The 26122-nt window shown below is 36.9% G+C and overlaps 1 protein-coding gene across 3 annotated transcripts in view; it reads right to left on the reverse strand.

Annotated features, from left to right (window-relative positions):
* Positions 1-2047: 2047 nt before the first annotated feature.
* RIPK2 (receptor interacting serine/threonine kinase 2) overlaps positions 2048-26122 on the reverse strand; it is a 40227-nt gene continuing 16152 nt past the window's right edge. Inside the window, exons 3-11 of one of the 3 annotated variants that reach the window (XM_025001635.2) lie at positions 25501-25656; positions 19839-19996; positions 18477-18526; positions 17524-17685; positions 11884-11969; positions 8140-8229; positions 7010-7103; positions 4352-4507; positions 2048-3795 (exon numbers count right to left, since the gene is read on the reverse strand). In XM_025001635.2, the coding sequence (XP_024857403.1) occupies positions 3452-3795; positions 4352-4507; positions 7010-7103; positions 8140-8229; positions 11884-11969; positions 17524-17685; positions 18477-18526; positions 19839-19996; positions 25501-25656 (1296 nt within the window). In that variant the 3' untranslated portion in view covers positions 2048-3451. The remainder of the gene's footprint in view (positions 3796-4351; positions 4508-7009; positions 7104-8139; positions 8230-11883; positions 11970-17523; positions 17686-18476; positions 18527-19838; positions 19997-25500; positions 25657-26122) is intronic. The other 2 variants (NM_001034610.2, XM_005215670.4) reach the window with 2 other exon arrangements.

Raw genomic sequence — 26122 nt, forward strand, 5'->3', positions numbered from 1 at the left:
CGGGACGGGAGGGCTCTCTCTGGGAAAGAAGCGACTGCATTTTCTCCCCAAAAGCTGTTTTGCTAGTAAATGCGGTTCTGTGATGCCACCTGCCATTGGGTGTGCATGCCAACAAAGACCACCATTGCTGGCCTGTCGTCTGTGCCCGCTTCCATGGCGGGGGGTGGGGTGCCGTCATTGGCTTGGAGGTCCCTTAGGCCTGCGTGTGTCCTCACAAAGCCACTGGCATGAAAACCTGCAGAAGCTGGTTCCTGTGCCCAGCTTGGGAATGCTAGTAATTTGGACCAGCCCCGCCTCCAGGTGTTCACACCCATAAAGTCTGCAAAACTTGCTGCACCTGGCACCCTACCCCACCGTGAGCAAGCTGATAATGGCGCTGTTCCGGTGGACCCACACCCCGGCCCTGCCTTCTGTCGACAGCGTGGCTCCTGTAGCAGACCCACACGGCCCCGTGCACACCCCGGGCCCTCAGGCTGGCTGTGCAGCCAGACTGAGTTCCCTCCCCTGGTCTGTCTGCCGAAGCCTAGGTCTCAGAGCTGAGTAGCTGGGCACGCCAACAGGTGTGCCTCTGGGGCGGGGAAGTGTGGAGACGCATCAAAGACCGACAGTGCTGGGCTCTTTTCATCCTTCGGTGTATAGGGCAGCTTCTGCACTTGCTCTGAAGCTCCTCTGTCCTGGCAGACCTCCCCACCAGTGAAGGGAAGTTCCCAGAATGAGGAAACATTTTCCCCAGTTCTCTCCCAGGGCAGTAGATCCTGTCCAGATTCCTCTCCCCTTTATCTTACCTGGTTATCTGGGGGTCTCAGTTGTAGCCTAGGTTGTATGAGATTTCCTGCAGACTTTCAGTAGGTCTTCTGCAAGGATTGCTTCACATGTAGATGTATTTTTTATGTATTAATATTTGTGGTAGGAGGTGAGTTGCATACCTCTCTACTCTGCCATCTTGATCCCCTTCTCTCTGTTTCTTAAAACAAAAGGTCTCAAACATCAGAGATTGAGTCTGAGTGATTGGAAAGATCTGAGTGAGTTAGGGACCATGAGTTTGTACATCTCACAAGTTCTGGCTGATTTTCATGCAGCTGCTCTGTGGACCAATCTTCTGGGTAGCACTGCCTTAACATATAGTGCAAAGAATGCATAAGCATTACCTATTACTACCTAGTTAAAAAATATATTATTATAAAATTTTAGGTCCCTCCTTAGAGTGACTGAATCAGTGTCATTTTATTCTATTGTTCACATTCACATATACTACCTATAATTTAGTACTTCAAATTATTTGAATATTATAAAACTTTACATAGTATACATTATAAATAGAAAAATGGTGACACATATGTAGGTCATCTTCAAATGAAATACAATTCAAAAAGTTACAAAATTCCTGCTAAACACTGTTCCTGAAGTCGTTTCTTTTTAATAAAGGATGATAAAGAGGATAAAGGATGATAGCACAACTTTAATGTTCTCCTTTACTTAATTAGAAGACTTGATTAAAAAGAACTTCCTATGTGACAAAATGTTAATTTAGTGCTGCCTGTCTACATACTACCTAAAACAATCTCATCCACTACCAGCTGTATTCGCATTACATCTTGGGAAGTGTGATTTCAAGGAAACCTCTTCCTTCTCTCTTCTCAGCTTTCATTCCAGTGACATTCATTAAGGAGATCTTCAGACAGTGTCTCTGCCAGGCCCTGTGCTATACTGACAGGTCAGACTCAGAATACTCTGTGGCACCTTCCCCTAAACATCACTGCATTATCAGGTATTAGTGTAATGGAAACTGGCTGCTGAGACTGCAACGATTCTATCAGGGGCTAAGAGCTCATTGTAGATTCGTCTTGATCCTCGTCATCACCATCTTTGTCAATACGTTGTTATTATGCAGAAGAAGGCTGCAGAGCTGAAACAGACGGCTGCATCTGTGCTTCGCATATGTAAGCTAGGGAAGAAAGTGGTTGATGTGCACGCAGTCATATGCATACAGACTGGAAACCTCGAGTTTTTAGATCTGGGCAGAAAATGAAAAACAAAAAACAAAAAACCAGGGCAAAGTTCACTTTATCAATCCAGGTACCACATCATTAAACTGATATAAAAGTTAATCTGAAACCGTCAAGATCCAATTAAAAAAAAAAAAACAACAACAACTGTATAAAGGGGAAAACCTCCAAATAATTTTCTCCCTCATTTCCCAAATTAAGTCTTTATCCAAACACTTTAAAAATAAAATATAATAAAAGATAACTCATATACTAGGTTTCCACCTTTCCCTAGTAATGGCCATATTTCTCAGAGACAGTGAAGAGGCACCAGAGGCCCAACTCCAAAATGGAGACTAAAATATCTATTTTAATAAAACATTTAATTGCCTCAGTGACATCTATTGATTTTACTCTTTTTTTTCAAACTGTGGGTCATACTGTATAGCCCAACTTCAAAGTTTGTCCTTTCAAATTTATCTTATATCACACTTTTTGCTGACATTGCTAATACACCTCTTCAGAAAAGGGCTATTATTTCTTATTAGTTTTCACCTTAGTGACATAACGCATTAACCAAAAACAAAAAACAAAAAACTCACACTATATATACCATTGGTTTGAACAAGAAAATGAAAAAAAATAGCTCTAATAATATTATACAGCAATCAAAACTTATGAATTAAGCTTGAATGTGATCTGGAAGGCTTCACATGATGTACTAAGTGCAAAAATCAGGTTGAAGTATGATGTGTTGTAACAACGATAATATTAAGAAACAATCCTTCCCCAAAAGAGCATATATTTTAAATATAAGTAGGAAGAAAGCGATAGAATGATACATATTAATCTGTTAATTTTGGTTGTTACCTTGGTTGACAGTTCAGGCTAGAAACAGGAGTACAAACACATGTTGAAGGATTTTTTTTCTTTATATGCTGTACTCCTTTATCTTTGAAACATTTTAAGGAGGTCAATAAATAACATTTAAATGTGTAATGTGGATAACAGAGCTTAATGAACAACTCTGAAGAGGACTGGAACCTGAGACTGTAGGGTAGGAATGCTATACTACCCCTGATTTAAGTCTAAGGGGTACACCTCAAAAAGCCAAGCATCTCAAACAAGTAATAAATAATCCACAAAGAAAGCATATGTGAAAATGGTTTCCACGAGAAACATGTGGAACCTGAAAACATTGCTTTGTATAATAAACATATAATTATTAATTGAAAAAAGTTTTAATTAACCAAAGAAGACAAAAATTGAACTATGCAGCAAAATACAAACTTTCTATGGTTTTAATTAAAAAAATACTATAATATCATGGAAGGAGACTAATATTTATCTGAAGAAGAAACTGCATTGAAGTTTTAAATACTCATATGAATCTCATAAAAACAACATTATCAAGGCAAAAGAAATATAAAATACTCTTATACACTGACTTCTTTTCTTGGAAAGAGTTATTTTTTATGGCTTTTATTGTGAAAGAAATTTAAAGATGGTGATTGAGAAAGCACAAGTATTTCTGGGTAAGGCTGAAGACCCATTTGCTTATTATCTTTCAACTTTTGTACTATAACTCTGGCAAATTCTTCTCCTTGAATGTCAGTGGTATCCAATAACTGTCTGACTTTTGAGGTCCTTGTAGGTTTGGTACTAATGAGTTCATAGTCCTCCTTCATTATCAAATCTCTGGACAGGAGGGCGTCTAGAGATTGGTTAAGGCAGGCTTCAGTCATCTGGCTCACAATGTCTTCCCTTTTACTCTGGATCCACTGTTGGGCTATACCAGGCTGAAATCGCCCTGCAGAAAAGCAATGACAGGTAAAGAAGTGGGGACAGATACACAGTTATGAGTAAAATCAGATGAAAAACAAAATAATAAGACATAAAATCTAATTTTTCTGTAATTAAGCTAATATGGAACAGCACTATTTTGAAGGATGCTATTAATTTTCAGGAAAAATTCAGATATTTGGGTTATCTCTTCCCTTCCCCTCCAAGAAAATGCACTGCATTTTTACTCTCTGTAAATCGTGGAGGCAAATGTCACTTTTTTTCATATTTTTTTTTTAAAACATAAAGGATACTTGAATATTTGATAAATAAAAATGTATTTACTTTAGTGACATATTAAGTCACACCTTCTCTGAGCACTCCTTCCCTAGACAGATGTTCATGGAATACCACTTAGGCTTGTGTTTACATGTTAACACTCTTCAGGGATTGGCAGTGCTTTCCTACTCACAGTATGTATATACCATACTGAAGAACATAAAACATTAAATAGCATATCTACTGAATATACAGTTGTGAGGTAAATGGCATCATTTACAAAGCATTTCACAGCACATATTTACCTGAGTTTCCCTCAGCTGAGAGAGGATTCACTATTGCTAAAGAGCATGGGGCAGTCCTGTGGTCACAGAACGCTACCTGACAATCCACACAGAAGTCACTGTTCCGACTGTGATTCACTGAACATTGATGGAGCGCAGAGAAATCTTGAGTTTTTGCTATAAAACACAACATCTCCATTAGGGGTAGAATATTCCTATTAGCTAAAATATGAACGTCTGGATCACACAGAGGGTGGTATTTAATGACTTTTAATTTTCATTGTATAAGCTCATTCATAAACCTAACTCACAAGAAAATAGTGTTTAGATCAAAAAGGTTTATGATGAATTTTTTTAAATTTAATTTTATTTTTAAACTTTACATAATTGTATTACTTTTGCCAAATATCAAAATGAATCCACCACAGGTATACATGTGTTCCCCATCCTGAACCCTCCTCCCTCCCCATACCATCCCTCTGGGTCGTCCCAGTGCACTAGCCCCAAGCATCCAGTATCGTGCATCGAACTTGGACTGGCATCTCGTTTCATACATGATATTTTACATGTTTCAATGCCATTCTCCCAAATCTTCCCACCCTCTCCCTCTCCCACAGAGTCCATAAGACTGTTCTATACATCAGTGTCTCTTTTGCTATCTCGTACACTGGGTTATTAAACCATATTTCTGTCTGTGCTTGTCTGTCCTATATAAATTATAAATCACAGAATTTTACTTCTTTATATCATATTTTTTCTTCTGTGTCATCTTCCCCCTTCTGCACTTCAAATGTGTCCTGTGAATTTATATGTCTTTCCACAGTTTCCTTTGGCATTCTTATTAAACATCAACGTCTCAATGGTCACCTCCCTTCCCAAATCCATGAAATTGAATTTTCTGTCTTCACTGAACCTTAAGTCTTACATTTTCAACAGGATATAACCCTCATATATGCTAAGCACCTCAAATTGTAAAAAGTTAAAAAAAATTATTCATCTTAGCTCTAAAACCCATTTCAACTCCTATTTCTGTTAATATCACCAATGTTCTTCCAACTAAACTTGTTCAAAGCTTTATCTTCATCTTTTTTTCTCTATTCCCTCCTACAAGTGAAAAGTTGTAGTCCTATCAGTGTGTCCTCTGTAACATTTCTCACACCATTCTCCGCTTCGTATCCTCTGGAGCAGGTTTCATAATTTCTCATGGAGTACATTAATAGACCAATAGTCTCCTAACCCGGAGAAGGCAATGGCATCCCACTCCAGTACTCTTGCCTGGAAAATCCCATGGACGGAGGAGCCTGGTAGGCTGCAGTCCACTGGGGCGCTAAGAGTCAGACACAACTGAGCGACTTCCCTTTCACTTTTCACTTTCATGCACTGAAGAAGGAAATAGCAACCCAGTCCAGTGTTCTTGCCTGGAGAATCCCAGGGACGGGGGAGCCTAGTGGGCTGCACAGAGCCTATGGGGTTGCACAGAGTTGGACACGACTGAAGCGACTTAGCAGCAGCAGTAGTCTCCTAACTGGGCTCCCCACCTTGAATCTCCTTTCCCTTCCAAAATATCCTATATATTCCAGCCAGGATGAATCTTTCTAAAGCAAAAAAGTTTATCATGTCACACACACCCTTGCTCAAAAATTTGCAATAGTTGCTTCCTACCCAAGCAAATGAGTCCAAATGGCTTAGCCTAGTATTAGAATTCATCCTGATGACTCCACCCTCCTCATCTTTGATGACCTTTCCATTCACCGTCTTCGCCAGCTGGACCCAACTACTCACTGTTCTCTGGGTTTTCTTGCTTCTTTGCCTCTATGTAGTTCCTTTTGCCTGGAATGCCCATCCTTTATAACTATAGGTCCAACTTTCAGCCAGAAATAATTTCTTCATGATGACAACATGGTGTAGTAGAGTGACATGAAAATATTTATCAAAAAGACCTGGGTTCAAATCTTGGATTTGCCAGTTACTAACTATGTGATCCAGCAGTCTTGATCTTAAGAATCTGTAAAATGAGGAATATCTCCCTCACAAGGTTGTTGTGAAAGTACTTTGTAAAAATTTACTTTTCCACTATACTACCATAGCTCTACATCCCTATATCTCGTACAGTATATTACTTTTTATCTAATACTGTGGTGACTTAGTGGAGAAGGCAATGGCAACCCACTCCAGTACTCTTGCCTGGAAAATCCCATGGACGGAGGAGCCTGGTGGGCTGTAGTCCATGGGGTCCCTAGGAGTTGGACACAACTGAGCGACTTCACTTTCACTTTCATGCATTGGAGAAGGAAATGGCAACCCACTCCAGTGTTGTTGCCTGGAGAATCCCAGGGACGGAGGAGCCTGGTGGGCTGCCATCTATGGGGTCGCATAGAGTCGGACACGACTGAAGCGACTTAGCAGCAGCATGGTGACTTAGAAATATTTTTCTTCTTTCTTACAAGATATTTTTAAAAATATCTTTCTGTAGTGTCTAACAGAATGCTTTTTATACTTAAATGTATTTGTTTAACATCCCATTACTATTTTCACATCTTTAGACTGTCACTTTTAAAAAATAAGTTATGAATGCAAACGAAAGACACGTTCCATACGAACCATGACTACCTGCAAGAATATAATCTTGAAAGAAAATTGAAAACTTGTAAGTAATAACTGGCTGAAAAATATACACACCAGATAAAAAGTCCTTGTCTTGAGGAGCTGACAGGGACCTTGAGGTTCCAGGAGAACCACTAGTTTTATGGAGCTGAGAGGATCCACATGACTCCTAAAATAAATAGAAGATAAATTGTTTATGTTAATGCAAAATTATTTAAAAAGTTATACAGCTTTAATTTCTAAACAGGTCTTGCTTTTGGCTTATTATAAACAAAGAATCAAGACTAACACAAATTATACTTTACAAAATTAAACACATATATGAAATAACAAAAAGCAAGGTGAACTTGATTTATCAGGTCAATTGGGTGAGTGGGGCAATAGTTAAATACACTAGAAATCATTATTTTTTCAATATTTTGTATATAATCTCACAGACTGTCCAGCTGATGAAAAACTTAACATCTGTAGCTCTGACTACCTAATATTGATTCAGATCAAATGCCTATTCTCAAGCCTCAGGTTCCTTCAACATGGAGGAGCAGAAATTCATGGAAGAAGTAATACTGAACTTAGCTCCAATCCCAGCTGTGTCATGGAATTACTGCCTAACCTTTGACAAGGCATTTAAATAATCTGGTTCTCAGGTTCTTTCTGTACACCTATCTAAAAACGTGCATGTATGGGCTCAAAGATCCAAGAGACAGCATATGTAAAGACTACACACTGTGTTTTATGGTTCATTTTGAAGGTATTATTACATTTCTGAATCTGTAAAGAGAACATATTTTATATGTTGCTAAAAGAAATGATTAATATGAAATAATTCTGAATAAATGCTACCAAAGAAATCTATTTGAATAGCCACATAAATAGCATTTTCCTTTATCCAGTCATTGTAAGAAGTTAAGAACAAGGCAGGTAGTGCAGCTTATAGTGGCCAAAGTGTATCAGTGATTTGCCTATGTACTGCCCTGGGACACCAGTCTTCACATAAAATGATGACAGGGACAGAATTCAATGCCCCAGAAAGAAGCGAGGACTGTGATTTGATGAGATGAACCAAACTGGAGATGGCCATCTTAAAATCTTAAAACCTCCCTGGACTTGAGCTTCCCATCTATAAAAGAGCAAGACAGACTAAATGATTTTTCATATTCTTCTCACATTTTGAGTTTAATTAGCATAATTTTTTTTTTTTTTACCTCCCGTGGACCAGAATTTACAGGTATGTTCGGAGATAACTCCCTTTTCTTCTTGTCACTTAAGTGAACAGTTCTTGATGCATTCTGTAACTGAAATACATACATACATACATGTGTTTGAATTAGAGGTGATGTATAGAACAGTCTTTTGGACTCTGTGGGGGAGGGTGAGAGTGGGATGATTTGGGAGAATGGCACTGAAACATGGATAATATCATATGTGAAACGAATCGCCAGTCCAGGTTCGAAGCATGATACAGGATGCTCAGGGCTGGTGCACTGGGATGACCCAGAGGGATGGTATGGTGAGGGAGGTGGGAGGGGGGTTCAGGATGGGGAACACATGTACACCCATGGTGGATTCATGTTGATGTATGGCAAAACCAATACAATATTGTAAAGTAATTAGCCTCCAATTAAAATAAATAAATTTATATTAAAAAAAAAAAGAATTAGAGGTGATTACAAAGTTATATGCGGAGAAGGCAATGGCACCCCACCCCAGTACTCGTCTGGAAAGTCCCATGGACGGAGGAGCCTGGTGGGCTGCAGTCCATGGGGTTGCTAGGGGTCGGACACGACTGAGCAACTTCACTTTCACTTTTCACTTTCCACTTTCATGCGCTGGGGAAGGAAATGGCAACCCACTCCAGTGTTCTCGCCTGGAGAATCCCAGGGACGGGGGAGCCTGGTGGGCTGCCGTCTATGGGGTCGCACAGAGTCGGACACGACTGAAGCGACTTAGCAGCAGCAGCAGCAGAAAGTTATATGAGTAAAATACAATCTACTTAACATAATTTTATATAGTTATGCAAAATCAATGGAAAGAAAAGCTCAATCAGTTGAGAATATAATACCTAACTTAAAGGTAGAGATAGCGTAGAATAGGGGAAATAACTTTAGAGATATATGCTTTGAATTCTGTCTCATATTAACTGGTTACCTTGAACAAATTCATCTTTTAAAATGGAATGATATTTACATGCAGGGTCATTCCAAAGATTGAGATAATAAAGTACCTAGTTCAAACTAAGTACTTTATATATTTTAATTTGTGTGTACCTCTATCTATCCATAATTATTAAGCATTTACTATATTTTAGGCACCATGATTCTAAGTAATATTATTATTTCTATTTTAATGATAAGAAGTTGAGGGCTGGACTAAGTAAAGGAGGCAGAGTGACCTAACAGAATGATGGGGGCCAAGCAGATCTGATCAGAATGCAGGAACCCTGTCTGATTTGGGGCATGAGACTTAATCTTAGTTTCCTTATCTGTAAACTGGAGATAAGAGTATCTATTTTTGTGAATTACTGCAACAAGGATTAGAAGTAATATATGCAGAGGCCCTAAGATTACTTTCTAAGCATTCAATATATGATATCCATTACTAAATAGATGATTTATTTAAATGCTATGCCTTTGTACTAAAATCATTTAGTGATTCACTCCTGTCTCTTTAAGCCAGGTTTGGATTAACTGCCATCACTATTGAGTGATTTAAAAACAAACTCATCAGTCTGGTTTTCTTCCTCAAACCAACATAATATCAGCTGCTCTACAGAACTTTAGAAACTGGTGGGATCCATACCCAACACTTCATTATTCACACTTAACAACTGTCTGCTCTGTAACATGTCTAAGAACTTTTAAGAGAAAAAAAATTACTATTCATCTGTGTACATAATCTATCTGACAGTATTTTGCACACAGCAGTCCAATGAAAATTTGTTAAACAGATTTTTATATGAACCTTTTAAATTCATCTTTAGATCCATTTCTGTTATATAAATCTTTTCTGTGCTTTTAAATTTATTAAAATATTTCTGATTATGCATTATCATTAATTACAAACACCATTTTTCATAACTCATCAGTTAATTCAAATTATTTATGAGTCAGACCCGAGAAAGAAATACAATGAAATATGAAGAAAAAACTTTGATTCAGTTTTTACTATTGAAGATATAACAGATGCTATCCATGAAAACATGTATTATAGGAGCCAGTTTCAAAGAAAAAATGAAAAAAATGTGTGGAATTCAAACAAAACAACTACCCCAAATGGTGATCTTTATTTTCAGGAATTTCTTTGTGAAAAATCTTATTATCTTATTAAATTTGTATTCCATTCTTGGCCCTGCCATTAGTTAGCTGTGTAGTGTTATGTGACTTACTTCCTTATACCTCAGTTATTTCGTCTATGAAATGGAGATGATATTCTTTCCCTAAGAGTTTTACAGAATTGATACAAAGATTCCAAAAAAATAAAAATGTAACTAAAACAACTCTGAGTGAAAATAATACTGCAACTTAAAAACACTGACTAAAGACAGTAATGTTATTATTATATGATATTCATGTATTTGAAAATACATACTTTAAATTACTTTAAGAAGCAAAAATTTCTCCCCAAAATTAACAGTTTTAAATATAGATCCTAGTATTTAAGTTGGCTGGGGATAAAAAAAGGAACTGAACTGCTTCTCTTCCAGTTCAGTTTCTTATAATCAAGGTTGTAGGAAAGGTACAAGAAAACAGATCCTTCTATCCATCTTTGCTTGGCAGAAGAGCAGCAAGTTGTAAGGAGAGAAAAGGGAACTGAAAAGACAAAGCAAAAAGAAATATTATCAGAAGTTTGTTTCTACTGAGAAGTGGAGAGACTGGAATGTTCTGGAAAAGACTACCTACTCAGAACCAGGGAAGTAAATGAAAATTTATCAAAATATTAAAACACAGTTCCTCAAAACATTCAGGCACTGATATTGCCAACATTTTTTTAAGTTTGAGTGAGGGCAATTGTTTCCTTTATATACTTCCCTTTAAACCAAAATTTTATGGTTATCCTTTATGCACTTCCCTTTTAAACCAAAATAAAGTTAACAGATCCACAAACTGCAAGAGGCAAGCAATGTCATTTAGTGATAAATCAATGGTAGATTATGCCTGTCACAGCCCAAGAATTCAGCTAATAAATGACAGTTTTTATTATCATATCCCAAATGCTATTTCGTGAAACCCAGCAAGTGTTAAACTAAGCTGACTTTGTCCCTAAATGACTGTAGTTGCTTTTTAAACAATTTTTAATAACAGCAAGAAAACCCTGCAGTAATAGGTCCCTTCAGTTGTTCTTCTGATTTACAAGAGCCAGAATGAGTAAATGAGACAACCATTCTAGGTAATTCATATCAACTGCTGCTTTGGTCCATGCAACATGGAGTGTCTGAGTGGGAAAACAAAATAAATACACAAATAAGCAATAAAACATTCACATTTTGGTCTCAATTATTAATAAAAATTCTATAGCTTAATTTGGCAATAAACCTCTGAAAAACCCAAGAAACCTGAAAAAAGATAAGCACAATCATCCAGGCATCTTTTACTCTGTATGTATCAAAACTTTTGGGAAATAAACATAGATTAAACAACAACAACTGTGGTAATTTAGGGTAAAATTATACACAATTCAGGCACTCATTGCACATTTCAAATTTACATTTGATATATGGGAGGTCTGAAAATGTCTTGGAAATCTGGAGGTGGCTGTTTGAATAAAATGGAGAAGTTCTTTGGTGACAGATTTAAGACTGCATTCATACTCTCTAATAAATTCTACTGCCTCAGTACTGTAGCCTATATCTGTGGAAGGTATAAAACTAAAGGAAAAAAGAAAAAAGAACTAAACTACAAGTCTCCACGATTTAAAGTTTTAAATTTCTAACATTTCATATGACAATTTACCTTTGTTTTCTTTAGCTGAATAACAGCTTCAAGAAAAGTTATCTCTTCAAATGTTCTCAAAACTGGTTCAAGTTCTATTAAACATTCTAAATAAGAAAAAAAGAGTTCAGGTTGCTTATAACCATTAAAATGAAAAACATAAATGCTAATATTAAGTGATAAGGCCTTAAGTCAATTTTTTCCCAAACTGATGACATTCAAAATCATTAGAATGTTTACTGCCAAAATAAGAATGCTTATTATAGGCATAAAGATAGATATATCTAAATAAAGACAGATCAATGGAATATAATTTAGAGTCTAAAAATAAGCCTTTGCAAGTATGGTCAATTATTTTTTGACAAAGTTGCTAAGATAATTCAACGAGGAAAGGACAGTCTTTTCAACAAATGTTGGATACCCACACGAAAACAGATTTTAGACTCTTACCTCACAACATACATAGAATTAACTTGAAATGGACTATGCACCATGGACAGAGGAGCCTGGTGGGCTACATACCATGGGGTTGCAAAGAGTGGGACATAACTGAAGTGACTTAGCATGCATACACAGACTATGCACCTAAATGTAAATATTAAGAAATCTTCATTGCCTTGAGTTAGGCAAATAATTCCCAGGATATGGTATCAGAAATAGGATCCATAAAATATCTTTGATAACTGGACTTCAAAAAAGTTGAAACACTTACATTAAGAAAAATGATGCATTAAGAAAAACAGTGCAATTAAGAAAAATGAAAAGACAAGCCCCAGACTAGGAGAACATTTTTACCTATCATGGATCTGGTAAAGAACTTATATCTAGAATATAAAAAGAACTCTAACAACTTAAGACAAATAACCCAATTTAAAAATGAGAAAAGGATTGAATTTCAGCAAAGGAGACACACAAATAGCTAAAAAGCACATGAAAATATGCTTAAACACCATTAGACATTAGGAGATGCAAATTAAAACTACAGTGAGGTATCATTCCATACTCACTAAAACAGCTATAATTAAAAAGACAAAATAACAAGTACTGACAATGATGCAGAGAAAAGGAAAACCTCACACATTGCTGGTAGGAACGTATCACAGTGCAGCCGCTTTGGAAAACAGCTTGGCGATTTCTTTAAAATGAAGGATATATTTACCACACAACCAATTGCACTCATAGGTCAGAGAAATGAAAACATATGTTCACATACACACGTGCATATGAACAGTCATAGAAGTATGATTAATAATAGCCAACAAGGAGAAACAAGTCATAATTCTGCTATTACTACAGTAATATACAGACAAGCTGCTCAAGGGAGAGGTCAGGGCTCCAGAAATAAAACTGGGCATCAAGAAGGTAGAGATGGTACAAAAGCCATGGTTTGGCCTGGATCGTCTAGGGAGAGAGTGCAGGTGGAAAACAGTAAAGAAGCCATATTTAGCTCTAAGCCATTTTCAACAGTTAGAAACTGAGCAGAGGAGGAAAAAAAGAGAGGAAGAGATGATAACAGGGAGGGACGCATAGTCTCTTGTGCCTTTGAAGCTATCAGGGGGAAAGTTTCAAGGAGGGAAGGAGTCAGCCAAAACTCTTTACTGAGAGGCTAAGTGAGATCATCAGTATTTCAACACTGCTTTCCTCGGTAACTTGAACAAACACAGCTTTAGTGGCAATATGAAACAGAAGACTGTTGTACGTCTGTTAATAAATAAATTAGAAGGGAAGAAGTAGAGACAACAAGTATGGGCAATTCTTACCAAGTGTTTAGATCCAAATGCAAGTGGAAAAATGATACCAGACCACCTGACCTGCCTCTTGAGAAACCTATGTGCAGGTCAGGAAGCAACAGTTAGAACTGGACATGGAACAACAGACTGGTTCCAAAAAGGAGTATGTCAAGGCTGTATATTGTCACCCTGCTTATTTAACTTCTATGCAGAGTACATCATGAGAAACGCTGGGCTGGAAGAAGCCCAGCTGGAATCAAGATTGCCGGGAGAAATATCAATAACCTCAGATATGCAGATGACACCACCCTTACGGCAGAAGGTGAAGAGGAACTAAAAAGCCTCTTGATGAGAGTGAAAGAGGAGAGTGGAAAAGTTGGCTTAAAGCTCAACATTCAGAAAACAAACCTCATGGCATCTGGTCCCATCACTTCATGGGAAATAGATGGGGAAATAGTATCAGACTTTATTTTTGGGGCTCCAAAATCACTGCAGATGGTGACTGCAGCCATTTAAAAGATGCTTACTCCTTGGAAGAAAAGTTATGACCAACCTAGATAGCATATTGAAAAGCAGAGACATTACTTTGCCAACAAAGTTCTGTCTAGTCAAGGCTATGGTTTTTCCAGTGGTTATGTATGGATGTGAGAATTGGACTGTGAAGAAAGCTGAGTGCCCAAGAATTGATGCTTTTGAACTGTGGTGTTGGAGAAGACTCTTGAGAGTCCCTTGGACTGTAAGGAGATCCAACCAGTCCATTCTAAAGGAGATCAGCCCTGGGTGTTCTTTGGAAGGATTGATGTTAAAGCTGAAACTCCAGTACTTTGGCCACCTCATGCGAAGAGTTGACTCACTGGAAAAGACTTTGATGCTGGGAGAGATTGGGAGCAGGAGGAAAAGGAGACGACAGATGAGATGGCTGGATGGCATCACCGACTCGATGGACTTGAGTTTGAGTGAACTCCAGGAGATGGTGATGGACAGGGAAGCCTGGCGTGCTGCGATTAATGGGGTCACAAAGACTCGGACATGACTAAGCGACTGACCTGATCTGATCTGAAGGATGATGTGGGGTCAAGAATTTTTGTCCTATATAAAGATAGGATCTAATAGTATAATAGATCTGTATGACAAAGGAAGGATCCAGTACACAGGTAGAGACTGGCAATGCAAGAGCGGAGAGAGAATGTTAAGGAACAGAATGCTGCAGAGGAAGAAAATGGCATCCAGAGACAAAGAAACACTGCTGAGAGTTGTATAAGAACACTTTTCTTTCCACTGTAAAAGAGAGAAGCAGTAAGACAGGTCAAGTACAACTAAGTTGATGGATCGGGTGGTAGAACTATGAGGGAGTTCTCTCTCATGGTTTCTATTTCCTCAGTGCTCAAAAGAAACATGGAACATGGGGTGTAGGAAACTTAAGAAGGGAAGATAAGGTACAATATGGATTACCTCTGTCTTCTCTGAGTTCAGAATCTATTAAGAAAAGCTACAAAATTATGACAGATGTTGATCAAAATATCACCTTTATTACAGATAAAACTAAATGGAATTATGTCCCTTTTCAGATCTGTAGCATATAGGCTTACTAGTAATATTTTGCCCCTTCAACTGAGTTTTACTCACTCAGCTACAGGCCTCACCTGCTTCCATATGGAGAAGCAGAAAAATGTATGCATCTTTTAGACAAGCTTGCTTCCAAAAGTAGGAGAAAATTGAGAATGGATTAGCTAAGTATGGTTAGTTTTTCTCCAAAATTAATGGATGAGCAGGAGTGTTGAGGGGCAGACAGAAGCTGGAAATGTTCCTCCCATGCTTCTCTTCTTGGAGATTGAAATGGGATTTCATCTCCACTTTGGGAACATAAAGTATGGGACTTATGCATCTCCTGCAGTAGTTCAAGATGATCATCTAGGACAGTAATGTTCAAACTTTTGGGTCTCAGAACTTCAAAATTATCCCAAAGAGCTTTTGTGTATGTTGATCATATCTATTGACATTTACTATATTAGAAATTAAAACTGAGAACATTTTAAAACATCAGAGTATATGAAAATACAGTACATTATCCCAATGATATCATTACACCTCATTTAGTCTCTGGAAACTATTTTTCCAGAGGATGAGAGTGAAAAGGGAAAATAATACCTTAATATTTATTAGTTTGAAAAAGTTTTGATTTTGTGAATCCTTTATAAGTCTCAGGGACCAACCCACCTTCAGGGGTCCCTGTACCACCAATTAAGAATAGGTGATCTATGAGAATGTATTTGAAAACATAACAGAATGCTAGTAGTGTTTAGAGTTCAGTTTTAGCTATTAAAGAAAAACCAATGAATTCCATTTCTGGACAAGATGAAGCAACAACGACCAATGCATTCTCCTGTCTTAAATACCTAACAGTCAGACAAAATGCATGAAACAGTGGTTATTAAGACACTAGGTATCAGGCAACAAAAAGGGACAGTGATCTCTGAGTGACTGAGGTGAGCCCTACCACAGCCTGACTGCCCAAGCATCCTGCCTTGAGAGTTTCCAGCTATACTACAGGGATAGGCAAATAAAGGTGAGGCCTGGTGGAACCTCAAGCTGAAGACACCGGGCTTGGAGTTAGGGTAGACCACAGCACAGCAGACAGAGTTCATGGGACACTGTAGGAAAGAGGAGAACGCGTAGAGAGAACTCCAGAGATCTGCAGAACATTCCTCTCAAATATTCAGCAGCACTGACCAATGCAGGACGTAGAAGTCACTAAGCCAAAAGCCAGTGTTTTCGATGAACAATAGGGAAAAGCTAGGAAGTCTGTAGAGAAGTTAAGTGAGTATTAGTCTTAGTCTTAGTATTAGAGAAGAGAAAAAACTATTAGTTGCTCAACTGTGTCCAGAGTGTCTTTGCGACCCCATGGACTCCACCCCATGTAGCCCACCAGGCTCCTGTGTCCATGGAATTCTGAAGGCCAGAATACAGGAGTGGGTAGCCATTCCCTTCTCCAGGGGATCTTCCTGACCCAAAGAATCATCCTGCAATGCAGGAGACCAGGGTTTGATCCCTGGGTGGGGAAGATCCCCTGGAGAAGGGAATCGTTACCCACTCCAGTATTCTTGCTGGAGAGAAGTAAAGTAAGTTTTGACTAATGGCATGATCTTCAGAAGAGCTAGAATCTTAGGAAATGGAGAAGAAATTACAGTTTGAAAATGGCACCGGGGACAAAGGAGATATATATATATCTCCTATTAAATGGTGCTTGGAAATAAGAGAGAAAATGCTAATCCATTATTACAGCATATTTTGATTTTTTTTAAGTACAATGCAGATAAGCACTAGACATAAGTTTTGAATGCAAAATATATTTCATTTTTTTTTCTAGTTGGAAAGAAGATTCCCAGTCTACAGCTTGTCTTTTAATTTTCTGTAGCATCTTTTGAAGTGCAAATTTTTCAATTTTTTTGAAAATCAGTTATCAAAAATTTTTTAATAGATCTTGTTTTTGATGTTATATATAAGAGCTCTTGGCTCAATCCAAGGTCATGAAGATTTTCTTCTATGTTTACATTTAGGTGATGATCCATTCTACCTCTGAAATATATTTTAATTCTATCTGATTTTTTTGATTTCCAGGATTGGTCTAGAGATTCTACTCTTGCCCTTCTCCAATCAATTTTTTTACACAGCAACAAATAGCTCCTAAACTTAAATTTATCATGTTCTTTCTCTGAAAATTTGTATTTGGAATAATCTTCTAATCTTTTTATGATAGCCAACAGTCTCTCCTTACCACTTCAATCTCATCATCTAACAACTGAATCAAAAAAAAAATAATGAACTTTTGACTTTATCATCTAACTTGTGTGACTGTTCAAGGAATACTTTATTTACAGCATATTCGCTATTTTTGCAATTCAAAAGGTCCAGATTAAAACTGTACACTTACTTAAGAAAGACGGTCTTTCATCTGGATTTTGCGCCCACCCACTTTCTATTAGAGAGATCATAAGTGCTCGATGAGGTATATCAAATGGCAAACTTTCTTCATTAGTGTCAGGTCGATGTCCTTGTGACACACTATACATAATCTGCAAAGGATTGGTGACGTCTGTCAAAACAAATGAAAATATATTTCATTCATTAGAAATATATTATGATCTAACATATTAATTACATTCTAAACTCAACCAGATGAAAATCAGAGAATCTTAAAAACCTTAGGTATAATTCATTACCTCCCTTTCTGTCAAAGGAATATTTATATCCCAGCTATTCCCAGACTTACAGGAGGAGTTTATAGCTTCACCTCTTTAATTCTGGGCTTGGCCACATGATTTGATTTGGCCAATGGAATATGAAGACAGCAGAGCAAAGCAGAGCTCAGCAGAGCTGAGTAGAACTAGCAGAGCCGAGAAGAGTCACAGCAACTAATCATCTAGTGTGAATAAGAAATAAGTGTTTAGTTTGTTAGCTACTGAGATTTTGAGGTTGTTACACAGCAAACTGACCTAAACGAACCTCAAAGAAATAGACAACATTATCAGAAAATGTGAAAATTATTCTTCAATGTCTGCTGGTCTTTAAAGGAGCACTAATTAAATTTTCATATAAAGAATTTTATAGTTGGAATGAACCTTAGAAATAAGAATTCAAAATTCTTATTTTGCAGATGAAAAAAATGAGGACTTAAGAGATTCAGTGGCTTAATAATGGAGTTAATTATTATCAGAACAAATCTATATTTTTCTGATCCTTAATTCAGTATTTTCCAATATACACGGGATTCAAGTGTGCTTTCCACAAAATGAATGGTAGACAGATTTAAAATAGGTGATCTTTATTTAGATAGCTCTTAGTGTGATTTACCAACATGATGTCATAACAAGGAAGTACACTTACCTTCAAAAGGCTGTTTTCTGGATAAGACTTCCCATATAATAATTGCATAGCTGTTTAAGATAAAATATACATATAGTAACTATGCATAATAAACTACATAGTACCGATTTAAAAAGCTGACAGTTGAGATACCATTTTTGAAAATAATAATGTAGTGAAATGCTGCTTAAAGAATCGCTATATAGAACCAAGATGCTGAATATTTGTATACAGTTTTACTTTGAAAGGAAAATAATTCAATTTGAAAAATTAGGAAATTGGTACAATAAAAACAAAGTAATAGGCAAGGATAACTTGTGGATGATTCATTAATACTATGTCCTTTACTTACATGATTCTATCATTCACACAAAATAAAGAGTAATAAAAAAGACTGTCTCATGTAGCCCTATTCTACTGACTTTTTTCTGGTGTGAGTACTGTCTCTTTTGGTAAAGTTAAATGTTATTCACACTTTTCCCTCCCTCTCTCAAGGTCACATATGATAAAAGCCCTTGAATATTACAAATTAATAGAATGTAAAAGTAGCTTAAAGCGAGGCACCTTTATTTTTATATGTTTTTATTTTTATTTTTTTGGCTGCTCTGCACAACTTGCGAGATCCGTTTCCTGACCAGGGATTAAACCTGGTTCATGGCAGCGAAAGCCTGGAATCTTAATCACTAAGATGCCAGGGAATTCCTTAAAGCAAGGTATTTTTAATTTGAAAAATATTAACCACTGTCTCTAATTTATTTTCACTACACCTATGAGAGAAGCATAAGAATCATACTTTTAAACTGTAGCTTCAAAAAAAAAAAAATAATAAACTGTAGCTTCAAAACTCTGATTGATTAATCTTGTGGAGAAGAAAATGGCACCCCACTCCAGTACTCTTGCCTGGAAAATCCCATGGACAGAGGAGCCTGGTGGGCTATGGTCCACAGGGTCACAAAGAGTCGGACACGACTGAGCGAGTTCACTTCACTTTCAGTTCAGTTCAGTTGCTCAGTCGTGTCCAACTCTTTGCGACCCCATAAATCGCAGCACGCCAGGCCTCCCTGTCCATCACCAACTCCCTGAGTTCACTGAGACTCATGTCCATCGAGTCAGTGATGCCATCCAGCCATCTCATCCTCTCTCATCCCCTTCTCCTCCTGCCCCCAATCCCTCCCAACATCAGAGTCTTTTCCAATGAGTCAACTCTTCGCATGAGGTGGCCAAAGAACTGGAGTTTCAGCTTTAGCATCATTCCTTCCAAAGAACACCCAGGGCTGATCTCCTTCAGAATGGACTGGTTGGATCTCCTTGCAGACCAAGGGACTCTCAAGAGTCACTTCACTTTAGGCAAAGTTAACTCTGAGCAAAAGTAACATACTGTACCTATATATATCATGCTTGACAGAAGCCCTTGCTTTCTGTCCGGGTTCATAGTTTTCAGGTGGCATATAGACAATTGTCCCTCCTTCAGGTGCAGACTTACTACTTCGTGATTGTGAGAGGGACATCATGCGCCATTTTGATAAACCGAAATCTGCAATCTGGAAGGGAAAAGAGTAATTTAAATCCAGGAATTGTTTGCCTTTCTTTATATTTACTGTGTTTAGACATGAGACCAGAATAAATGCTATATATACACATATATATTAGTATTTTATTTCTATATATTCCACCAATCTCTTAACAAATTGGATTCCATAGTGCTGAACCCCACCCCACAACATCCTTAGAAGCAACACAAACTGACTGAGAGTTCAGAATAATATCACAAGTTTTAAAAGAAACTAAGATTTCAAAAATTAAACAGGAGTATTTTTTGCATTTAGAATAAAAGAACAGAATGAGTATATCCACTTTACTTTTTGTGACAAGTAGCTTTATATCATATGCTTTCAGAATTTACCTATACCTCACAAGACTGCTGAACTACTCACGTCTGATATGACCATCACTGTGTACATGTTCTTCTTTATATGTGCTTAAAACAGTACTTTCATATTTTGAAATAAGTAAAATTCCATTAAAGTATAACTCATTATTATATGAGTTTTGCTTACCACTAAAAGAATATCTGTTGACAATAGTGTAGTTAGCAATATAACATAGTTATGTCCATGCCAAGTGGTACCTAAAGAATTGTCAGTGACAGACATTCTGTACTTCTGACATGTCCTTTGTAGTTTACTTCACTTGAAAATTTTGTGCAGATACTACACAATATTTTGTGACTATCTAAAATGTTGTAATATTTTTAAAAAGGGAGACAAAAATGTAAGAACAGAAACAATATTTAATGAACAAAAAAGTATAAGGAAAGCTTTGAAGACATTTAATTTAAATTACTTAGACCTTACACTGTGCCATTTAGGAGTTGACAGAGTGGAATGAGCTCCATCCACCATACCATTTGTGTTTCAATCGTTTAACTCTTAAAATACTTACAAGCTTTAACAGAAGAAATAATTTCTTTAGTGTTTAGATGAATTTGAGATTAAAAAATTATAGCCCCACTCCAAAAAGGGACGGAAGACTATACAAATCTTTCATATATTACCATAATGAAAGGGTAAACTTAAGAAAAAAATTAGAAAAGACCAGGAGAAAAAATGGTGCCACGACATGAAGAGCTAAACTGGACTGATTTCTGAAGGCAATGCAAGATGTTATTTAGTCACGAAGTCGTCCAACTCTTTTACAACCCCATGGACTGCAGCCCGCCAGGCTCCTCTGTCCAGGGGACTTCCCAGCAAGAATACTGGAGTGGGTTACCATTTTCTTCTCCAGGGGATCTTCCCAACCCAGGGAGTAAACCCAAGTCTTCTGCGTTAGAGGCAGATTCTTTACCACTGAGCCACCAGGGAAGCTCCACTCAGGACCGTATTTGACACATAATGGGTGAACGATGTGTGTTAGTATTATTAATGTTTTATACATAAGAATAAACCTCTAAAGCTTGCTCTTATTCATACAATACCAACAACACAGAATGCAGTTTGAGGGTCTTTAATCTAAGGGTCTTTAAACTTTAATCTAAACTCTGCGCAACTGTATCCCAGTTACTCTTACTTGCCACTACAAACTCTTATTCCTCTCACTCATCCTCTAAAAGCAAAAACAGTGCTCCAGTTACACATTGGCTAGGATAATAAGCATTACTATGAGAAGGCAAAGAAGGCTGAGTGCCAAAGAATTGATGTTTTCGAATTGTGGTGCTGGAGAAGACACTTGAGAGTCCCTTGGATTGCAAGGAAGTCAAATCAATCAATCCTAAAAGAACTCAACCCTCAATATTCACTGGAAGGACTGATGCTGAGGCTGAAGATGCGAAGAGCTGACTCACTGGAAAAGACTTTGATGTTGGGAAAGACTGAAGGCCAAAGGAGAAGGAAATAGATAGCATGGCCTACTCAGTGGCCATGAATTTGAGCAAACTCTGGCAGTTAGTGGAGGACAGAGAGGCCTGGCGTGCTACAGTCCATGGGGTCGCAGAGAGTCCAACACAAATTAGCGACTGAACAGCAACAGGTTCTTACACCTAAACCATAAACTGCAAGCTACTGGGCTAAGCACTGGTGTGAGTACAGTGCTGCAGAAAATGTATTCTTAGTTTGCTTATGTGCTCCGTTTACTTCACATTTGTGTTTTGAAACCTTATCTAGAAAAATTAATCAGAACTCCCTTTATCAGTCAATTTAGTTTGGTGTTCACATGGAACTACATTTCTTCCCCTTCTCTGTCACAAACACCATATACAAAAGACATGATTCATTAAATCTGGATCTTCCAGAGAAGAGAAAAAGTGAAGAATATGAGAGGGATGCAAGTTCTATGGTTTCTTGAGGATCCGGAAATATTTGGCATTCAACAATGAAGACAGAGAATAGGAACTTTTTATTTCTACACAAGATCTTAACACACATTTTAAAGGTAAAGGATCTGTTTAGTTAAAAACAGATGATAACGCACCAAGAATTTATTGTATAGCACAGAAAACTATATTCAGTATCTTATAATAACCTATAAAGGAAAATAATCTGAAAAACATAAAATTGAATCACTTTGCTGTATAACTAAAACTAACATAATACTGTAAATCAACTATACTTCAATTAAGAAAAATTTTAAAACCAGAGATTAAAACACTTTGCTCATAAAAATCATCCCTAATCCTACCACCCTACCAGAATAGCTATTTTCGTTTACATAGTAATGTCTGTCTCTTTAAAACTATGAAGTTATCATCAGTAAGAAGCTATGAGGAAGAACTTCCAAGCATTCTGGTTTCCACACAGGACTGACAACAGGAGAGAAACCAGACACGGTGCATGTAAATGTTTACTTCAGACAAGCCTGTCACGGGCTCATTTGTATTTAAGGTGCACTAACAGATGCTGACCAGCAGACCATCAAGTTGGGCGTATTCTTTTTAAAGTAGAAGTAGATTGATCTTAACTAGTGGTAAAGATTTTTATTTTAGATACTATTAATATGTTTCTGATTAACATTACAGTGAGAAAATTTACTTAAAAAAAAAAAAACTAACAAGGTGTGAGGTTCCATTTAATCTCATTAAGTACTTCAAGAGATTTTGTTTTGTATTTCATTTAAATAGCCCTTTCAAGAAGACAGGTAGAAAGGATAACTTAATTATTTATGAGTCACTGAAACTCTTACTTTTAAGGGACATTTACAAAATAACAAGTAGAGACACACAAGACACATATAAAAGAGTGTCACTAATTTATAAGAACTGTATTAGAAAGGTCACAGTTTTGAATGTTCTAAAAATAACAAAAATTAAAAAAACACACAAAGCCAAACTATTTTAAATTCTATTCATGTCAAATAAATACCCTACTCATCAATGAAAAAGAGAAAGTAGGGATCGTCATCACCTATTACTTTGCTTGGGTCTTCTCTAGCAAGAATGGTTTCTGGACTGAGATGAAGGAAATAAGGTCCAAGGAGGTTGAAAAATTTATATAGTACAAGTCTCAGTTCATTTTACATATATTTCAGGTTTAGTTAGAACACTAGCAAATACCTCCACAGTGCAGAACAGAGAATAAATAGTATTTGTTTTGTTGAAGGTCTGTACGAACATCATGACCTGACCCCTAAGGACAGCTGCAAACCCAAAAGGTCCAAGAACCTTGCCACCACCATCCACACCCTCTCGCCTTTTAGTATAAAAGCAAAAGCCTGAATTCTAGCTTGGGTGTGCTGGTTCTTTGGGACACTAATCCACCATCTTCTTGGTCTACTGGCTTTCCAAATAGGGTTGCTGTTCCTTGCCCCAACACCTCATTTGTTGATTTATTGGCTCTGTTGCATGGTAAGCAGTATAAAGTTGGACCTGGTAACAAGGACACTTGGGAAAGCAGTCAAAGAAGGACTTTTGTAACATTTGTATGAAAAAAAAAGGAGAAACATGGGCTAACAGTTCTTTTAGGAGTATGCCAAACAAAATGAATGCTTATTCTCCAAAAGTCCTAATTAATAAAAGGCCTGAACTTGACCTGAAGGGAGGTTTTTAGCACCATGTTGTGTAGCTCTGATTTGAGCACTGTAATGGTTAATAGGTAATCATGACTTGAAGACACAAAAAGTAGCTAATTAAATTTAAGGATGACACTAAGCTAGAAGACAAAGTTAAAAATCCTTGGACTACAGAAGAAAAAGGTCATGACAGCAAAAGCATGATCATAAAAGAAAAAAATTAAAACTTTTGCTCTGTGAAAGACCTTGCTGAAAAGGATGAAAAGAACAAACCTTGGACTGGCAGAAAAGGTCTCCCAACTATCAGTATGTATCTGATGAAGGACTTACATCTAAAAATACACAGAACTTTTAAAACTCAATAGTAAAAAAGCAAAGAGTCCAAGTAGAAAATGGTCTTAAGATCTGAAGACACACATCACTGAAAAGGATATAGAGATGGCAAATAAATAAATAACACTATTCAACATCATTGGAAAGTGAAAATTAAGATCATGGTATATATCACTATACATCCATTAGAATACCAGAATAAAAAACGGTGATAAAACCAAATGCTGGTGAGGGTGCAGAAAAGCTGGGTCTTTCATACGCTGCTGGTGAAATGTACAATGGTGCAGCTACTGTAGAAAACAGGCAGCTTCTTAAAGACCTAAACATACTTTACCATATGACCACACAGTTAAACTCCTGGGCATTTATCTCAGAGGAATAAAAACTTACGTTTGTTCAAAAAGTTGTACAGGACTATTCAATGGAGTTTTATTTTAACTGCCAAAGGCTAAAAGTAACTATGGTTAAACAACTCTAGTACACCCACACCATGGAATATTATTCACCAACGAAAAAGAAAACAATTCTTGACACAAGCAAAGACTCAAATGGATCTCAAAGGCCTTATGCTAAATGAACAAAGCCAATCTCAAAATATCATACATTGTATGAGTCCATTGTCAAAACAACAAAATTATAGAAAAGAAAAACAGATTACTGGTTGACAGCGGTTAGGGACGATGGAGGGAAGGTGAACATGACTATGCAGGGATAGTATAAGTGGTATCTTTGTTGTGATAGAATAGTGCTGTATCTTGACTGCTATCATAGCCACAGAAATTTACACAAGATAAAGTGAAACAGAACTACAAACTACATATGTGTACTGTACCAATGTCAAATTCCTGGCTTTGAAATGGTACTATAGTTATATGTGACGTAACCACTGGTAGAAACTGCGTGAAGGGTACATGAGACTTCTTTACTCTGCAACCACCTAAGAATCTCTAATAATTTCAAAATAAAAAGTAAATAAAGGTATACTTAACAATTTAAATTAAGAATATAATGACTTTGTATCTGAACCATACTTTTATGAATATCTGTAGTCTAGGAATAACTAACCCACTGCAGCAGGAAGAAGTGGCACTGAATTAGGGGCCATGGAAAAGGCAGAGACATTAAATTGGCAAGGTAGAAAAATTAACTAAGAAGTCTTTAAAACTATTAAACACAAGGATGCAGATAAGCTTTTTTGAAAAACAGTAATTACCTTAACATGAAATTCATTATCCAATAAGATGTTTTGAGTCTTCAGGTCATGATGAAGTAGAGGAGGATTCATATTGTGCAGGTAATTTACACCTAGAGCAATTTCATGCAGAATACGAAATCTCAATGGCCAAGGAACATCAGGATATTCGATTTTCTTTATATGAAAATAAATAAAACCAAAATTAGTGGCCAAATTTATTTCCACTTTGAAAATGAAATATTCCATGAGAATAGTATAAACTAAATATCTAGTATAACTAAGTATAGGGCAAAATATACTTATTTTATTACATAGTATCTATCTGACATTCTTTAACATCCTTGGATCTTATTTTCCTTATAGAGAAAATAATGACTTTACAGTACTAGTATTTCCTTTTAGTATTTACTGGCAATGCACTACATGGTATGGGGTCTCTCTTCAGTTGAGTAGTTTATTTTTATCTATATAATACCCAGACACATACATTTATACTCGACATATCTTCTCATTCTAGGTTGTTCAGTTGCTAAGTCACATCCCACTACTTGTGATCCCATGGACTGCAGCATGCCAGGTGCCTCTGTTTTCTACTGTCTCCTGGAGTTTGTGCTCAAATTCATGGCCATTGAGTTGTTGA

Source organism: Bos taurus, chromosome 14, assembly GCF_002263795.3.
Source record: "Bos taurus isolate L1 Dominette 01449 registration number 42190680 breed Hereford chromosome 14, ARS-UCD2.0, whole genome shotgun sequence".
NCBI classification, from domain to species: domain Eukaryota; kingdom Metazoa; phylum Chordata; class Mammalia; order Artiodactyla; family Bovidae; genus Bos; species Bos taurus.